The sequence below is a fragment of the Eupeodes corollae genome, chromosome 1 (genome assembly GCF_945859685.1).
Source record: "Eupeodes corollae chromosome 1, idEupCoro1.1, whole genome shotgun sequence".
In the NCBI taxonomy this organism is placed as follows: domain Eukaryota; kingdom Metazoa; phylum Arthropoda; class Insecta; order Diptera; family Syrphidae; genus Eupeodes; species Eupeodes corollae.
The window spans coordinates 15453607-15473692 of NC_079147.1; the positions used below are offsets into that span (position 1 = coordinate 15453607).

The 20086-nt window shown below is 33.6% G+C and overlaps 1 protein-coding gene across 3 annotated transcripts in view; it reads left to right on the forward strand.

Moving 5' to 3' along the window:
• Window positions 1-7375, forward strand: part of LOC129940379 (band 4.1-like protein 5) — a 52944-nt gene extending 45569 nt beyond the window's left edge. For 2 of the 3 annotated variants that reach the window (XM_056048696.1, XM_056048695.1), the window contains 2 exons: window positions 209-637; window positions 6707-7375. In XM_056048696.1, the coding sequence (XP_055904671.1) occupies window positions 209-637; window positions 6707-6838 (561 nt within the window). In that variant the 3' untranslated portion in view covers window positions 6839-7375. The remainder of the gene's footprint in view (window positions 1-208; window positions 638-6706) is intronic. The other variant, XM_056048698.1, reaches the window with a different exon arrangement.
• Window positions 7376-20086: the final 12711 nt, after the last annotated feature.

The following is a 20086-nucleotide window of genomic DNA, read 5'->3' on the forward strand; positions in this document are numbered from 1 at the left end:
TTTGTTTAATTCACGCATTTTCTCTCACCTACTTTTATTCTTTCAAATAATAATGTTGTTGTTCATTTAAATGTAATTTAAATTTTAAAAATTTTATTTTATTTGTCCACATGATGCAATTTTGTTGTTGTTTTTGTGTTCTTTTTTTTCGTTTTGTTTTGTATGTTTTATTTTTGTTTTGTATTATTGCTTGACTGCATCATCGTAGGGCGGTGACAAGCTCACATTAAGCATAACCGAACAAAAACCATCATCATCGACATCGCCTACAACAACAACTACTACTACATCGTCACCGATTCCACCGTCGTCGTTGTCATTGTCGTCGCCTAGTAGTCCCACCAATGCTTTTGCTTCTACAACATTAACGACAATTGTTACAGCAACAACACCCAGCAGTCCACCTCCACCGCTAACTCCAACTCAAATTCCATCGACCCTTGTCTCGACGACGGACTCACTTATAAATGAGATATTCATTAATAATATTAGCAGCATTGTCGACGAGCGCAAGGAAGTGGTCGCACCACCGGCTGCGCCGGTTACAAATGTGTCCAATATAATTTCGAATCAAGAACGAAATCATGAAAACAAGGAGAACAGGGAACTGAATGAAAATAACTATCGGGAAAAGAAAGTAAGTTTTGAAGTAAAAAAATAAAATATATCCTTTGGTTGTGGTGCTTTTTAATGTTTGGTTTATTTGTAGAGTGATATATTTTAATTTGTAGTATGTAATTAATAAAATGATTTGATTTTTTTTTTAAGCTAAAACAATGTTATTTGCATTAATGGGTGCTATTTTACTATCCAACAGAATAGACGTTTTTTTAAAACTTTGAATGAGTTAATCTTGCATCTCTGATCTTAAATTTTTGAAGAAGCATTTTTGCCCGTGGTGTGATAGTGGATGCATATTAAGAATTCTCATGCGAGAGTTTTAAGTTAAATCCCAGATTGTTACAGCGAGTGCTACTTAAGAGGAGTTGACAAATTCTTCCAAGAGTATCTTTTGTTATGAAAACTCCTTTCAAATAAACCAATCGGACTTGACTTAAATTTTAGGTAACTTTCAATGTTCTATCTTGACACGTAAGAGTAGTTCTGGGTGTTAAGTGTTATTCCCAGCTAAATAAGAGGATTGCTTCCTTGTATTCGATGATCTCATTTTATATGGTTTAATGTTTTCAACGTTTTGGGGACCTCTTATTTTTGAAGAAGAACGATTTAAAATCTATTTGTTTTCCGGATTCTCCAAAGAACACTTATATACCAATCCCTTCTCATCGTACTTCGTTTCTCAAGTGAAATTGTGGCCACATGTCCAGTTAAGGAATAGAAAAAGCGAGCATTGTTAAAAAGTGCTTCAAGCATTAACAGCATTTGTTGTATTTGAAATACACTAAACCATTGAATTTCTAGAGCAATCTACACTAGGCTGTTTTTAAGTATATATAAGTTGTATATATAAGATCGTTTCACCTATCCCGATTCACCGCAACTGACCTCAGCTGTGGCCACGATTGAATACCTTGAGACCTAGCCTCCTTCAAAATCGATGACCTCGATGTATTCCATTGGACGGATTGTTTTGCTATATTGTAGTCCGGTTTCCTCAGTGTATGGCCTATTCAACGCCATTTCCTTTGCTGTCCGGTCCTATTCCACATCTCAACGTTAGGAATGGTTTGTGGCCACCGATTCATTAGATTTGAGTGCAGGCAACGTTTAACGAAAGCTTGTAGTCTGCTAGAGATGTTGGCAGAGCATTTCCATGTTTCAGAAGCATATAACTGCACTGGTTTGACGTTAGATTAGAAGAGTTTCAACTTTGTGTGCGTAGCGATATTTTGCTAGAGTTCCACACAGGATTAGAAATGCACTACGGGCTTTGTTTATTCTAATGTTAACATCCACGTCCGTTCCGACATCGAGAGCTATAAAACGTTGCAGTCATCACATCGTCAATCGCCAGCAAAAACAGAATTAGTGACAAGACATCTCCTTGTCCCGCTCCTTGACGCCTTCTCAAAATCTACAAACATTCGGTACAGCGGTGATTGGTTATCAGATGATTGTTGGAGTATGATTCGCAAGGTGTTGATGTGGTCGACGCACAAATGACAATGTCATTAGTGATTTTCTACAGCTCCCTTGCGTCCCCTCTTCCTGCAGCATGTTCATTTTTCACAGGTTTGTCCACCCTTGCCCTCTTGTCGCATCTCAAACACCGCTGCACTGTCTTATGAGATGGTCTATACTCGTTTTGTAGAATCAATTGATTCTAATTTTAAGTGTTCTTCGATATGTTATTTGTTCCCAGGTGTCTTGGGATATCCAGGAATCTCTAGCTCTCTAGACATGTCTTGTGCGAAATAAAGCACCCTATAATCACACGTTAACGAGCGTTGCAGAAGTCGACAAGCATATTACCATTTTCTTTACGTTGACCTAAGCCATGCTTACCCATAACTCGTTCGAGGCCTACGTTATCAGTCCCTAATGATGATAATGATATCGCCCCCTGGAACACCGATGTACACCGAATGCAGATAAGTATAAAAAGAGGTCTTTTCGTCCGCTGAAGCCTCATTTGTTGGAGCGTATCATTGAATAATGGTGACTTTTCTGATTTATGAGCTAAACCTCGTCGTCATAATCTTTTCCGAAATCGGTTTCCAGGATATAAGACTTTTGGTAGCTTCTTTAGTCAACATGATGCCCACACCGTTGAGTCTTGGACCTCTGTCTACCTCCTCTTCGCCAGAGTACAACATTCTCGTTTTGCCGATTCTGCAGTATAATCGGCTCTTCCTCTCCATTTGGTTTCAATCACTCACGCTCTACCTGCTCGTACCTGCCTGGTGCGTACAGGGAACAAGCATTCCATGCTCCAATCTTCGTTCGTGTTTTGTAGGCAATAGTCCGTTTTGTTGAATCTGAACTATTTTTTAATCTTGTTTCTGATTATTGATAGCATCACGATTGCCATTCAGTCGGAGTGACTATAGAAGAATTTACCAAAGCTGGGTTACCTCTTGGGGAATTATTACCGTTCGTTGTCATATTTCATACAAAAATACAAAATAACAAAATCTCAAAAATGACAAACTTTTAAGAACAGCTTCCCAATAAATTAATACACCCTTCAGTTCTTTCAGCAATTTGATTGACACTTTGTTGAGTTATTGCTTATATTCCAATATCACACATGCTGTAAATAATATTCATCAATTATTTTTAAACGAACATGCTTTCAGAAACATTTGACATTAATAGGTACATCAGAGAATTTTTTAACAAATAAACTAAAAGAAGGTCACTTCTTTAGCGTTAGTCTAAAAAAGCGTTCCTTGAGGAATACTTTTATGGACATATAAACGATGATGAGAATGACAATAACATTTATTCGAAGTCATTGACTTATGCCAACAAGCCGACGATTTCGAAAGAGCTCAAAACTAACGTTGAACATATGTTTCTAAGAAAACTAATCTCTTTGCTAAGCAGTTCGCCACTAATTTAACGCTGCTTGTGAGTGTTATGAACTCATCCGTCCTTGAGTGCGCTGGTGGTTCTATGAGACCAATCTTTTTTCGCACTCGTACTGTGGCGAGAGTCCTAAGAGATCTCAACATACATAAATCCTTTTGCCCGGATGGTATCGCATTTTTGTGAAAAGGTATTCTTTAATGCTGGTCAAACCACTGCGTGAGCTTCTCGAAAAAGGCGAATCTTCCTTACCCTCTTATTATCAACCGATTTCACTTACGTACGTTCTTTCCCATGTCATGGAAACTGATTAATTATCAGCTCAAGAAATATCTTGAAGATCTAAAGCTTCTTATTGACCAGCAGTACGACTTTCGCAGTACCACTGGTGATCTTATGGTTCATTGCACCGAACAGTGAAGAAAATCTCCATATCGTTTTGGAGAAAGTACGATTATTTCACTTAATATTTCAAAAGCAAGCATACAAAAATGCTTGCCCTTGGTTTTCATGAAACTCTCCTTCATTGGAAATTCCTTTTAAATTGTTTAGTAAGATTAGTATTGGATACGTTCACGTCTAAAAACCACAAAATAAATGCTGGTGTGGCGCAAAGCTCTGTTCTATCTCCAACACTCTTTATTAATGATCCTTTCAGCAGCTTTTTATATTCGTTTTCAGGCTCACATCCGTCTTCTTCGGATGTGAAACTGCAACGACGAAAAAACACATATTGTACAATAGAGAATAAAAACCGCGTGGAATCTAGTGTTTCGGAAACCCAAATACTGTCTTGTATCATAAAATCGAAATATCCCTCCCTCCTTTGCCATTACCATGTATGGCACTTGCATCAATGAGACTGATCATCTGAACATCTCGGTATGTTTATCACCAACTACCTCTTGTGGAACCATCACATATGCGAAGTCGATACATATGGCAGTCGATAGAGATGTCCTCTTAGATGTATTGAACGTAGATCATTTAAATTTATTGGTAATAATAATTTCATAATTTCAATTACGTCGCTTGAACATCGCCGTAAAGTTTCTTGTCTTACAATTTTTTTCTTTGTACGAAAAGGTCTGTCGGTAGAGGGACTCCGCAAGGTGATGTTCTGTCCCCTCTCCTGTGGAACATAGTGGTTAACGAACTACTAATATCCCTTGAGAGGGAAGGCTACAGAGTGGTTGCGTATGCTGTTGATGTAGCTATCGCCGTCACAGGAAAACTTCCTAACACACTGAGAGGCCTCCTCCAAAACGCAATCAATATGCTCACTAGATAGACTTATCACTGGGGACTTAATCCTCAAAAAAACAGACCTCGTCCTTTTTACACGAAAATACAAGATCCCAGTAATTGTACCTCCTTCAATAAAAGGTGTACCATGTTATGTTGGAAACCTAATATTCAGGAAAGAGTTAAGAAAGCTACAGTAGCTCTTTTCCTATGCAAGAAAGCCATAGGAAGCAAATGAAGTTTTCAACCTCACATAACCTGCGGGCTATAAACACATTGGTCATCCGACCAATACTTATGTACGGGGTTGCAGTATGGTGGACTGCACTAGAGAAAGTCACATACTACGACAAACTCAGCAGAGTCCAACGCACTACATGTCTCTGCATAAGCGGGGCATTGAGAACCACACCCTCAGCAGCGTTAGACACTCTCCTCCATCTGACATCCCTCGACATCTTTAGCAAACAAACGGCAGCGAGTACAGCTATAAGACTCCACCCCTCATCTCAATGGACCAACAACAAAATGGGGCATTCCATCATTTTGAACCTCTTTGGTTCTATACCAAAGTACGTAAGCTACACTATTCCAAAACCTCAATTTGGAAAAACTTCCAGGTATCCATTCGCTAAAAATGGAACCGTCATGCCTATTTCACCTGAAAGGGGGAAGAAACTAAAACAGCTTCAGCTTTTGCGATAGCAAATTCTAGGTGGCACAATTTACCAACATGCGCAGCCACAAAATTCATAAGGCCTTCACTGGACCTAAAGCGCTTTAAAGACTTGTTATCTCAAAGCAGACTTCATATTAGCTCCCTAATAGGTGTAATTACGAGACACTGTCTTATAGGCAGACACGCAATACGACTTGGTGTAGCTTCAAATGACTGCTGCAGGAGATGTATTGGAGAGGAGAAGAAGAAACAACCCCTTACCTTCTCTGCACTTGCCCTGCTCTTTCACCAAGACGCAATCTTCATCTGGGAGACTACTCTTTTGAAATCGCAGTGAACTAGCTAAAAAAGATATCAAATATCTTCTTCGCTTTATAAAAAGCTCAAAATGGGTGGACTAGTAAGAAGTAATTCTCTAGATTCATGTGGTATCACAATGGGCCTTTTCTTTTGGCCTAAGTGTGTGGATTCTAAATCCGCAGCCACTTTAACCTAACCTAACTTAACCTACAATTGTTAAACGTTATTTGAATGGTTTATATTCTAGAGAAATACAGCTGCATTCATCCTCTTAAGCAGTCCCAGTTTAAACGTAATACTGGCGCTTTTAGGAATTACACACTCTGTCTCTCCCAGTTATTACAATTCAGGAATTCAAAACCAATTTGCATCTCCTTTAAACCCTTTCTTCCTTTCCTAGTGGTCCTAGTGCTCACGCTATGTCTGCATAATTGGACAGTAATATATTAGTGTGTGCCCACGGTGGCCATATGATCAAATTGGGATTCCATTCATACATTTTTTTATCGTATTTCAAGCCAATGGTAAATGGTTTGTGTTTTTTTTAAGTTGTGAAGTCCTCATAGGAACATTTACTTACAAACAAGGTCGCAAAAAGGAATTATTTGTTTATTTAAATTAATGTTTAAATATACATACAAAGAAGTATTGAACTCGATCTGTGATGTAAAGAATTACCTTGTCTTCGATTTAATCGCCATACCATTACTTTGCCTGCGTGGAACAACAAGAAATGTGTCCAATGTTTATACAAATATAATTTATTTTTGCTGCTGATTTTTTAAATCTCTATGGTTCTTAATATCACTCACTTGTTTACATATTTCATCAATGTGGGTTGTATATTTAATTATTGTTGCTTATAATACTTTTAACATTTACAATTAAAGTGACTATGTAACATGGTACTAATTATATTTAATTTAATTATAATCGTTTCAGTTATTTAAGACACTTTATTAACAAATTAACACCTTTTTTTATTTTCAGAATTCCATTAACCATATCAACCCACCCAATGAAATGGTCTCACCATGGCTAGTGTCCTCCGAAATTGTTTCGGCTCCTAAAAGTAAAGAGCCAACAATTATACGTAAATCAGTCATTACAACACAATTGTAATTAAAAATGACTTAAAACTATAAAAGTTAATAATAATTTATTCCGGCAACTACTTAAGGTATTATTTTTATCTAAATTCACGAAAAAAAAATGAGATACAATCAAATGAAAAAAGAAATTCGAAAAAATTAAAACAAAATATTATTCGCAATATTTTTAATGAATAAATTATAATAATACTACATAAGTAATTACTATTTAATAAAAGAAGAACGGGAAAATTTACATTTATCTACAAACAAAAAAAACATCCATTTATCTTATATATACATAAAACATATTATACTATATACATACAATATTTATTTTATTTAGGCTGTTAATATTTACATGTGTATAAATAAAACGAAAACAAAAACTGACATTTATTATTTTCTTTATGAATATAAATCAGTTTGCTTATGTTTAGTATTTAAAGTAATATCTTTAAAAAATACTTAGGTAATATTAAAAAATTGAAAATTTATAAAATGATACATTAAATAAGACATCGAATGTGTTGCAGCGAAACTTATTACTGTATATTTATAAATTGAACTTTAAAAAAAAATCTAAATAATCAAAATCAGTGCCTTATATGGAAAAATATAATATAGTTAAAAGAATAAAGAAAACCTTTTTGTACTTAAACTTAAAAAAAAAATGTATACTGATTATTCTTGGACTTATAAATAAAAAGACTTAAATGCGACTTCTTTGTGAAAGAGATAAAAGTCAAGTTCGCAAAAATATAATTTTAACAAAATTAAATGTTCTTATTTGAAAATGTATGTTTTTTTTTATTCATATCACTGCAAAATGTATCAATTATTTCCCTCTAAAAATCGTACTGATCAAATTGTTGAGAGTTTGATTGGAATTTTTTTCAACTCTCCATTATAAAAGTAAAGTTACACAAGATTTGTATACAAAGTCAATCAAAGAGTTCTACAACTGTAGCTTGTTCCGGATAAATGCATAATTTTATTTTTAAATATTAAAGAAAGATAAAACGTTATCATTCTCTTCAGCGTTTTTCTTAAATGTAATGGAATATTGAAAACTTGCTGCATCTTTCAACCTTTGGAAATACTCTGTATTTTTGATGTTTTCAAGCTGTCAACTTGAAATATTATAGTTCTGATACTGAATCTTGTTCAAAATGTATCTAACACTTATGTTATGTATCTAAAACTAATTAGCAAGTTTGGGCAACGTAAAGGACTTAAAGGTAATGCAAATTTCTAGTATCTGATTGGCAAGCTGCTAAAATATATTTCTCATCCACTTCAGCAACTTTATAAGAATGTCATGAAATTTCTTATTTTTCATTCAGCTGAAAGGTCCTAAGACGCAAAATTTGTCAGAAAGCCCAAAAAGTAAATAATTAATCGTCAAAAAAAAACCCAAAGCGAATGTCGTAGCGCCGAAATAAATTTTTCCTAAAAGAATTTTGAGTTTGAATTTTATAACATAGGGGTTAGGCTTTAAAACTTTTTTGGGCATTACGACGATTTGTTTTCTATCATTTCTTATGTCTTGTACCCCAACTCAGATCATAAACTGACCTTAAGCCCAAAAAGAGCCGAAATAAAATGACATATCACTCAGGCCAACTTTTAATCTCATAACTCCCAAATTAAGAAATGTCATAAAGCCCAATTGTTGTATTTAGTAACCATTTTGGGTGGTTGGCCTTTGAGACGCGTAACAACAATGCGACATGTGGGTCCGGCATGCTGCTCCCCTGCAAACCTCCTGGGGTGGAGCAAAGGGGGGGGCAGCATACCTTCATACGTACTTCACTGTTTTTAAGCCATAATGCTGAGTTCTAGCACTGTGAGCAAGCACTTTGAAAATTGGCATTATTTTGCTTTCTGAAAGTGAAATAATCTACTTGTTAAGTTTTAGAGCGAGCTTACTTTTTTTCGTTTATGCCCAAATGTTGAAACGCATGACATCTCTTAAGCGATAAGTCAATTAGTAATTTGGATGTAATGAGATTTGAAAATAGAGTAGGATAATATGACATTGATTTTGGAGTTTGATACATTTTCTTCTGAATTGTTCTGAAAAAGATTTGGACGATATGACTTTTTTAATTGGCGTTATTTAATTGGACAATAAGACCGAAAACTTCTTTTTATTTGAAAAGTCATAAAACCCAAAAAAGTTTTAATGCCCAAGGGTTCGGTAATATTGCCCAAATCGTTCAACAACAAAATGTTAACAACATTTTTAATTTGGGCGATATGGTTTTGTGATTTATAAATTTAATGCCTAAATTATTTTAAAATTTTATTCAAAAGCTGTAACATTGGAATAAAAAGGAACAAGAAATAAGGACCATTTCTTTGCAAAGCAAAACACAACTTAAGATGGACTTTTAACCTGTATAAAGAGTTTTTTTTTGTAGATAATAGTGTTTTTGCTACTTTCTGCAAGTAAAAGATAATCAAGTTAAAATCCAAGTTTAAATTAAATAACAACAGAAAAATTACATTTAGCTACCTTGGTCTTATTTTGCATCCAAAGAATTCTGTTAAGGGCTCATAAAGTTGTCTGAACTTTCCCAACGATAACTATAACAGGCACCTTTATGAACTCATTATATAATTTAACCCAATATTTTGGACTTCTAAAGAGTCCTTAACCTTGACAGTATGACCATTAGAATGGGAGCATACTAGCTTCCGAGGATAGTAAAAAATGTACCAAACATGTAGTTTAAACGATTTTTTGATTAATTATTAAATATACCTAATCTTGGACCTTAAAGAGCATATAATTATACTGAAACAATAGTTATTGAGTTGACTTGCAGTTTGACAACACTGTAATAAGTTATTAACAGATTACTTACATCCATGAGTTCTATAGACAAGTATTTCCATTGGTTCTTTGGAAATTCAACATAATCAAATATAAAATTTTGATAGTAGTACCCGTGGCATGTTGGTTAGTGCGATGGACTGTCATGTCAGAGGCCTTGGGTTCGATCCTTGCCTATGGCATCTAAAGTCTTTTCACATGTACTGCCTCTTGCAGAGGCAAGAGTAACTCTTATCATAAAAAAGTGCTTTCCCAAATCAGCCGTTCGAATTCGGCATATAAACTGTAGGTCCCCTCCATTCCTGACAACATTACTCGAATCCAAGAATCGTTGAGAGTAGTAAGTCACTAGGCTCTAGTTCTCAACGGACTGTTGTGCCACCCAATTTATTTTTTATTTTAAAATTTTGATAAGTACCTTAAATTTCATTTAAATTAATTCATCCACAAAAAAGACGATGAATCATTATGAGATTCATTCATTCAACTTTTACTTTTTCAACTTTTTACGGGCCTTAACCGATTATTAGTTTAATAGTTTATGACTATTTTGATATAAAGCCCGACAATCAGTTTTAATCCATCGAAGAATTTGAGAGTTAAAAGGAGGACATTAAGTTTCTGACGATGTAAAAAAATAACTAGGATAACACTGATATATTAGTCAAAGTATAGATGTGATGGACTTAACCTTTGTAAAGCCTGTGATAAAATTTTCATATTCTGTTTCACACATAACTAGTGAAATACATTTAAAAACGACCTAGACATTTTAGGCAGAGTGATACTTTAAGAAATTTTAATATAACCTAAGCTTATTAAGGTGAAGGTTTACTTAAACAAGGATAATAAGAGTCTTCGGCTATCAATATTATGACCTTTGGAGAGCAATCACCCTAGAGGATATATATATATATATATTTCCTATTTTAAGTTAGCAGGAGCCATACTAAAATGACTACCAAGGCCTTACATCTTCATATATAATGTTTTTAAAATTCATGACTTAAATTTATCATTTCGTTGTAACTTAGAAACCTTCTAAAGCTCCTGTATGCTTGATTTTGGTTGATAGATAGATATCTTTCTAACTGATACATTCAAATTCTACAAAATCTTTTTATGAATGAAAACCACACCCAATATTTTAGATTTCCAATCTTATATCTTCTCTTTTCTTAATTGACGATGTCTTTAAAACTCCAATTTATCCTATGTTAAAAATAAATCACAGCACATGTGCATTGTGCATTATACATACATATGTATAATATGATGAATTCAAAAACGGTTGCCAAACATCTAATGAATGCATTCTGTTTTAATAAGTTGAAGAATAAATAAATAAACGAAACTATCGAAAGGATTCGATGAGTTTGCGCGCCGAAAAGTTCAAAAACGGAATTAGACCTCTAACATACAAGAAAAACGCGCCGAGGTTAAACTATTCGAACTCTTAACACACTCCAAACATTCTTTAAAAGTACAGATATCTGCATCTTGTACATGCATTTATAAAAATAAATGTTCTTATCCAAAATGTATGCAATAGACGGGAAACGAAAGAAAACATCCAAATGGATGGAGATTTGAGAATTGTAAGGATGAACAGTGAAATCTCTCATTGTGGGAAGCATCGCACTTTCCCAATTGTGTTACTGTGTAATTTTACATAGAGGCTACATTTAATGGATCAGCAATAGAACGATAAATTATTTCTGCTTTTAAGAATATAGATGTTTGTACAAAAAAAGCTTTGAAAAGTGACCACCAATCTCTTCAGTTCTTCACTCTGTAAATGGTTTAATATTAGGTCAGCTAAGAAAATAGTTTCAAAAAGATCACAACCTGTTATAAATTCATTTCTTTATGAACTTAAATTCAAAATTGACTTGTTTTATAATGCTTGTGTCTCATTCTTGTATTCAAAATGTATTTATATAAGACTGTAAACATAGTGCCTCACATTTTGTAGCTTCCATTATGAATTATACATATTATCGTCACCATGCAGCTACCATATATGTATCTGCTTATATTACTTACATTCAGATTTGTATATAACAAAATTTTAAACAAGACTGATACATAAAATAATCTTATACAAAATTAAGTAAGAACATTTTTCCATGAACCCATTGCACCTAATTTAACTTGACTTTTGTTTTATTCTCTTGCACGAAAAAATGTCATCAAACGTTAAAAATCAGTTTCTAGAGTTTTGACTGTACAAAAGTAAAACACCATGCCCTCCATAAAAATCTATTTTTAAATTTTAATTGAAATCATTGTAATTGCATGGCTGTGTTGATGGAAGAATAAATAAAATAGTCTGAGGAAAAGCAAATTTGTCCTCTCATCCTGAAAAAGAAAAGAAATTCAAATTGTCTGCAAAAATTGCTATAGAATCTAAATTAAGACTAAGACTTCAAGATTGTATTTATTCTTGTAGATATCTTGAGTTGAAAATGATGCGAATGAATATATTGACAATAATGATGTTGACTGTCTTCGAAATTGCTTAAGATATACATTACTTAAGCGAGAGGAATTCCAAAAATACTTGAAGTATGTAAAAAAGACTTAAGTTTACCACTTTTTGGAGTATGATACCGAGAAATTAAATTTAAAAAATTGTAAACTTCAAAATGTTCCTTTAAACTATTGTTTTTTAACAATTAAATTTATTTAATGTTGTAACTCTCTACTGAAAAAAGAAAATAGTTTCTGATTAAAAAGTAATTTAAAAAACTGTGAAAACACATTAAAAAATCATTCAAAAACTACCACTTCACGTTGTCTTGTGTGTAGTGCCATTAAAATAGAAAATAATCAAATAATAAAATATTGTGTTAATATCATAAATAAAATCCGTTTTTTTTTTCAAAATAATATAAGTAAATAAATTATAAATCGTACTTTTTAGTATTAGAAATTTTTTACATACATTTTGTACGAATCAAATAAATAATAATAATTTAAAGTATGTTCTTTAAGTTTAAAATAAAATAATTATTTGTATCTTTATCTATCAATGTACACTTTTAGTCGTATTCTTTTCTTTTGTAAAGTTTTATTATATTTATGATGTAAACTTTTTAATACTTCAAGTTGTTTATTCTTTATTCTATACCTATCTACATATTTCTAACTATGAAATGTTAAATTAATATTTTATTTAATTATGACTTATTTTATTTTCTTAGTTGAAAAAAATATATATATAATGTACTTAGATAAAGCAATTAACTACTATTACCATAACGATGCCTTATTATAAAAAATATACACATTTGAAAAATGAATTTATTTAGTTTTCTTTATTAATTATTAAGATTATTAATTTAAAAATGCAACATTTTTTGATGACCAAGATTACGTCAAGTAATGCAATAATATTTATTTTGAGAAATAGAAATGATTTAGCTTATAATAATGGTCATAATTTTGGAGTCAGTAATAACCTTCTATTTTATCGCATCTCTTCAAGTTAACTATGGTGACTTTACGATTCGGCAAATGGCAATATCCAAGCTATGTTCGTAATTTGTTTGTTAGAATTTTATTATTCTTTTAGTTAAACAAAATCAATGATAATCAATGTCGTTAAAGCTTAACTCACCCCGAATATCAAGAGCTTTTGCAAATGATAGTCGATAAAACAGAAACACTTGCATTGTTTGAACGCGGCCGGGTCGCAATACTTCACATCTTTCCTTGCCATACTGATATTTTAACAAACAATGCTCTGTCCAATTAGCCTTTCCCATTTTCTGTCCTCAATCAATTAAGTCGTCCAACTCGACTCGTACTTCCAGGAATGCCTTTGACTTTACCCTGGAGCTCAAGATCTGACGTACTGTCAGTCATATATAGGCATTTTTTGTACCACACATCAAGAATGTAGAATGCTCTACCCAACTCTGTTACGCCTGACAATTTTATATTCAAGGCTTTTGAGAATTCTTCTCTATTTTTTTAAAGCTCGCACTGTGTTTAAACTTTAAAAAAGCAAATGCGGATCATTTTTCAAAATTTAGTAAAATTAGTATTTTTCTACAAATTAATTAATTGTAATCCAAACAAGGCTCACTTAGTGACTTACAACTCTCAACCATTCCTGTGTGCGAGCATTGTTGTCAGGGTTGGAGGGTACCTACAGTTTATTTTTAACCGAATCCGAACGGGTTATTTGAGAAAGGGTTTTCTTGACAAGAATGGAGAATTTGTCAATTCCTCACAAGAGGCAGTACCCGTGAAAAAAAGCTTTAAATGGGATAGGCAAGACGTCTAGCATGACAGTCCAAAGCACTTACCATTATGCCACGGGTACTAGAGCTAAAAGCAGCTAGGAAGTTATTAGGCGTTTCTGCCAAAAGTTAGTATCAGCTAGCTTTTGGAAGCCGGATTTTGTTGAAGGATATCAATTGTGTTGTCTGTGTTGCATGCCTGCTTTTTCATTCCTATTTATTCCAATGTTCCCGGGTAACCAAATTTGATCTTGTTTAAAGCATTGTTTAGTAAAATTGTTTCTTATTTTGTTGATGAGGGAAGACCGATGGCTTGTGTTTCGAACAGCGCTAATAGTTGAAAGGTTTCAGAACAGATGAAATTCACTTTTGTCGATATGAATTTAAGTATGTTTGGAACTCAAAACGAAATGAATTTTCGTGTTCTACATTCGATATTTGCAATTTTGAAGTGATTTTAATTTGGCCAGATTAAGTTTTTGTGATTTAAATTCGACAAAAGCAAATTGTTTAAAAATAATAGTATTTTAACTTAAGGCAAATAAACCTTAAATTCTTAATGTAATGCACTTGGTTCGTGAGAAGTTCCAGCTTCTTATTTGTAGTTCAGGGAACGGACAACACATTTAAATTTTAAAATGAAAACAATTTTACTCGATTTTCAATTTCGATTTCGATTTTGGGAACCTGGCTGTGTATGTAGATCAGTGAACAGATGATGAAGCCATATCTATTATTTTGTAGAATCTAGCTTCACTGGTACAAAATGTTTCTCATGTGTTCGAAGGTGTAAGTAAATCTATGGATGAAGTAATTAATAGATGCGGGAGGCTACTGCTAGAATTTATTGACGGCTTTGGTTTCATGGTATTAAATGGAATAACTAAAGCAGACAAAAATGGCGAACTCACTTTCGTATCGGGTCAAGGCAGCTCAGTAATCGATTATTGTTTTGCGAGAGGAAATTGGCTAAGTAATATCAGTGACTTCGAGGTTCAAACTGCGAATTACTCTGGTCATATGCCAACAATAACTTCTCTCATATTGCCAGTGGTGACGATGGGGACCAATAAAGCAATTAGGAGCGCGTGGAAGTGTACAGACGAAGACTTGATTCTCAGTTAAGCTACCTGCCTGAACGAGAAAATTTAAGTAATGACCAGGCTAGTGAAAATATTTTAGATATTGTTCGACAAGCATCTAGTATGAGAAAAGAAACCCAAGGTGGTGGCATATATTTGTGGCTGAATGTTTTGACTGGGAATGCATGAAACTTCGCAAAAAGGGTTTAGCTCTTCTAAACCTTTTTAGGAAGAACATTTCCGTGTTTTTCAAAACACTTAACTTAGATGCGAACAAACAATATAAACAGCTTTTAGTTCAAAAACGGAAACTTTATTTCAGTGGTGTAGCATCCGGCCTCTTATCAAGTAAGGACTCAAAAACATTTTGGTCAAAGGTGAGGTTGTTAGGTGGCTTTAAAAATGTGGCATCTTCAGTGTTGGCAGTTGAAAAACTTGCTATTCACTTTAATGTTCTTTTGAATCCGTTATCGGTTCACCAAACGTTTGAACATACTCTAAGTTTAGTGAAAATCCTGGAACTTGATGGGCCAATTTCAATGAAAGAGTTGCAAGATACTTTAAAATAAATGAAAAATTATTTAAAATTTGATGATGATTTTTAAATAATTTTTCGAAGAACAAAATCCCAAGAGAAATAGTTTTCGGAACGTGAACCAATAGAAATAGTAAATCAGCTCAAATACTTAGGTTTCATCTTATTGTTTTTATTTGGATTTTAAGAAATAAAATGTTTAATCTAAATCTAAATCTAATCTTGATAACTCGTAACCTTGATTTTCGCACACATATGAAAGAAAAATAAACTGCAGCCAAAACGGCAATAACTCTTATGTGCTAAATTAAGAATGTTTGATCCAACCATTAAAACATGCCTGTGCTGGCTATCAAAACTTAGAAAACTTTGAAGTAACTCAACACCTACATATGCAATCCATACTGAATCCGGTATGCTACAAGTATTTTTAAAGAATCTGAAATGAAATGCTGATTATATAATAAAAGTTATGAAAATGTCTGACTCAAATCTTCAAAATCAGATATTAAAATACGTATGCACTTAGAGGTCAAATATCGCCTATCAAAGAATGGAATGATCTAGCTTTCAGACACAGCCCATACCAATTGGCAGGACTTATTCTACAGCTGTATAGCTAAAATAGATGATTCCCTTTATTTGCAAACATCGACAACTAGGCTTTATATAAAGAATTAAACCACACACTTTTTATTCGAAATTATTTTAACCAAAAACTCACTCTTCATCAAATGAGTGTTACCGTTAAAGCAAGGACTAAAATGCTTTGTTTAAATCATAGAACTGACCTCCGCCCGATATGTAATTTGTGCAACCGCAATGAAACCGAAAACGTGTATCATTTTCTAGCTGTGTACCCAATCTTACAAGAAATTCGCAGGCTTTACTTCTTAAAGAGTTTCCTTACACTTGAAGATACAAAGGATATTATAATTGGTTGCTCATGTTGGAACATTATTTGTCTCTATGTCAAGAAATAAAGGATGAATTAATAATAATAAACCATATCTACGTTATCCAACCTGTGTAGTTCATCTATAGTTTAACAATTAGTACCTCGTTTCCTTCGAGTGCAAAATATTTGGGAGTTATACTCGACCCTAAACTTAACTGGAAACTAAATATTAAAGTACGGGTTAAGAAGGCCTGTGTTGCCTTCTACGCCTGCAGCAAAACTTTCGGCAAAAAGTGGGGACTACAGTCGAAGATGATTTTATGGACGTACACAGCCGTAGTACGTGCAATCTTAACATATGGTTCGATTGTGTGGTGGCCTGCGCTTAGCAAAGCCTATAATATTGATAAGCTAAAGAAGGTTCGGAGAACAGCTTGCGTGGGCACCACAGGGGCCATGCGTAGTTGCCCAACGGACGCCTTAAACGTTATTTTGGATCTTCTACCAATCGACCTTTTTATTAAATAGATAGTTTCCTGCAGCGCTATTAGGTTGAAGGAATCAAACAGCTGGTTGTCAAAACCTTATGGTCACGGCAACACAACGAAATTGATTCCTCAGATATTATCTCAGTAGACACTGACTACTGCACTCCTACTTTGAGCCTTAGTAAGGGTTTTAAGGTTATTTTCCCATCCAGAGAAGATTGGGAGGATGACATCGTGTCGATAGGTTTCGACACAACCATCTTTACTGACGGCTTAAAGATGGAGTGGGGAGTTGGTTCTGGGATCTTTTCTGAGTCCCTAAATGTAGCTAAATCCTTTAGGCTTCCTGACTTTGCTAGCGTTTTTCAGGCTGAACTGCTGGCAACAAGGCAGGCATGTAAGATACTTAAACAAAGCTCAAACCAAAACCGAAATGCGGCTATCTTTACAGACAGTCAGGCAGCTGTCAAAGCCATTAACTCGGCCACATCCTCATCTAAATTGGTCCAGCAATATCGCGATGAGCTTGCGAGCCTGAATATTAACCTCGGTGTCACCCTGATTTGGGTTCCGGGCCATAGCAGTATCGTGGGAAATGAACGGGCTGACGAGCTAGCCAGGCAAGGATCGGCCCTTCATAGTTCACTTGGGGAAATGGTTAACATTCCTCTTGGTGCTATGAAGGGTGAAATCTTTTCTATCTACCAAACTGAATCAAACCGAAGGTGGACCAATTTACCCAACTGCATTATATCTAGGAAGATATGGCCCACCTATAATAAAACCCGTACAAACGATCTTCTATGCAGGCCAAGGCAAGACATAGCCAGGATTGTTGCGGTTTGTACCGGACCTTGGCATATAGGAGTTCATGCAGAGAAGTTGGGTATCTCTTACAAAACCTTTTGCCGTAGTTGTAGTGGACAAAGAGAAAGTTAAACGATAATCCATTTACTCTGCAAATGTCCTGCTTTGGCAAACACTAGAATGAAATGATTTGGAAAAGCATTCTTTCACGAATTTGATGAGCTATCTGAGACAAAGATTAGAGACCTAATCTTTTTTCTCAATGCGACAAAATGGCTCTAACATAATCACTATGAAGCTTCTCTATAAATCTTTTCCTTTCTATCACAGGTCAAACGAGTTTTTAGTATCAAAACGGCGCACTACAGCGCTAATTGGATCTCAGGCTAGTTTGCTTTGAGATCGCCATTTCTACCTACCTACCTCGTTTCCATGAGCTAAATTTAATTAAAATATGCAGTGTGTTGCCAGCTCTTCGTTTTTTTTTTCTGTACCAGAGCTTGTTCCTTTCTTTTAGTCCTTTAGTCGCCAGTTATAGCTATCATTGGCTTTCATCATTGAAAACGAACATTGGAATTTTCTTGACTGGCCGTTTATAGCTATGATTAAAGTTTCAGTCTTGAAAAAAATTTCCTGATTGAAATTGTGTACAATTGGAACTCAAATCAGTGGAACGATTCGTTTCACTTTTGAACACAAAAGTATCAGCTTATCAACAAAATGAATTTTTATCGTTTTATGAAGTATCTATGAGAAGATTCTCTATACTATCCCTAAATTTGTACTACGTAGATCATAACAGATTCTAATACTGCTTGAACAACCTTGTATTTAACACTATGTTCAGTTAGCTGATTTCAATTTTTTGTATGGCATTTTTTGATTTTGTTAATCTCTTCTTTGGATGCGGTTCCATTGTGAGATTACTAGCTGTTGTCACTCCCAAAAGTTTGTAAGTATTTACAATTTTAATGGGTTTGTCAATAAGAGGCAATTTTTCCTATCTGTTGGCTTTTTTGAAAATCATTAGTAAGCCCTTTCCGTTTGCGCTAAGTTGTTTAGTATCTCAAATTTTGTCAAAGCATTTTCCAATTTGTTGACAAATTAAACAACATTGATAGCCTTATAAATTGAAATAGTCACGAATTCGTTCTGCTGACAAAAAAATGTTAATATATTTAGAGAAAGCTTTATTTTGCTGACCAGTGCTTTTAGCTATAAGTGGTTTTTAGGCTCAAGTCATTTAAAACCTTTCATTACATCTAACACAAATAAATAAAGGTCTTAGGCGGAGCGAAAGACTATAAAAAAATCCTATGTATCGTGGAAAATACATTACAAACATTTAAAACTCCATGCCAATCGGTTCAAAATTGTCTTGGTTATGAGTCCAGTCAACTTTCAAAATGCAGTATTTAAATAAACACGTTTAATGTTTTGCGTAGATAAAAATGCCATGAATAATTTTGTAATAGCTGAGTAAAACTCAAAAACTGAGTACTTTAAAGTTTTTCCCGGCCATTATTATTTTTGAAAAAAACAGTTACAATTAAATCAGTTTAGTATGTTACTAAGTTCCCGGAAATTTTCATTAGTTATGAGTCTTTAGTTGACTCTATATGATGTTTTGAGAAAAACAAGTTTTGGGGTTATTTTTTAGTGATGATATCGAATCCAAAGTTTGACTATTTGGTCAAGTTTTAAAAATACCCATTTTAAACATATTGTTGTATAATAATATTTCATATTTTATAATAATATTTCATATTTTATAATAATATTTCATATTTTATAATAATATTTCATATTTTATAATAATATTTCTTAATTTTTTAAAACTTGATAAAAGTTGTTGAAATATATTTAAAAAAGAAAAAAGAATTGTTTTTTTTTGTTTGAAAGATTTTCCGAATATTATATAAAATAATATAAATATTTTAACTTAATATTAAAGAAATGGATTATAGATTTCGAAAACCAACGTGGTTTTTATTGAAAAAAGCTACTTCATAAATGTAGATAGCCTAAAAAAAGCGCTACATAAGTGTTTTTCCTATTTCAAAAAGTAATATCTCAAAAATAATACATTCATTTTTTTAAATCTGATTTGAATTAAGGTTTTGAAAACCCATTGAAATAGTGCAATTTTATCGCCAGTAAGAAAACCTTGTCGACCAATAAAATACACTGACATAAAGTACCTGAAGCCACATGATCTTATCACACAACAATTATTTTTCCCCAATTAGATTAAAAAATGAATTTCGGTTTCTTTCTGATGATGATCATTTACAATTTAAAATGAATCCACTCTTCATTGTACATACTCGTAATTTGGAATTTTTGTTTCAGTTTTTCTTTAAGATTGTAGTTTTTA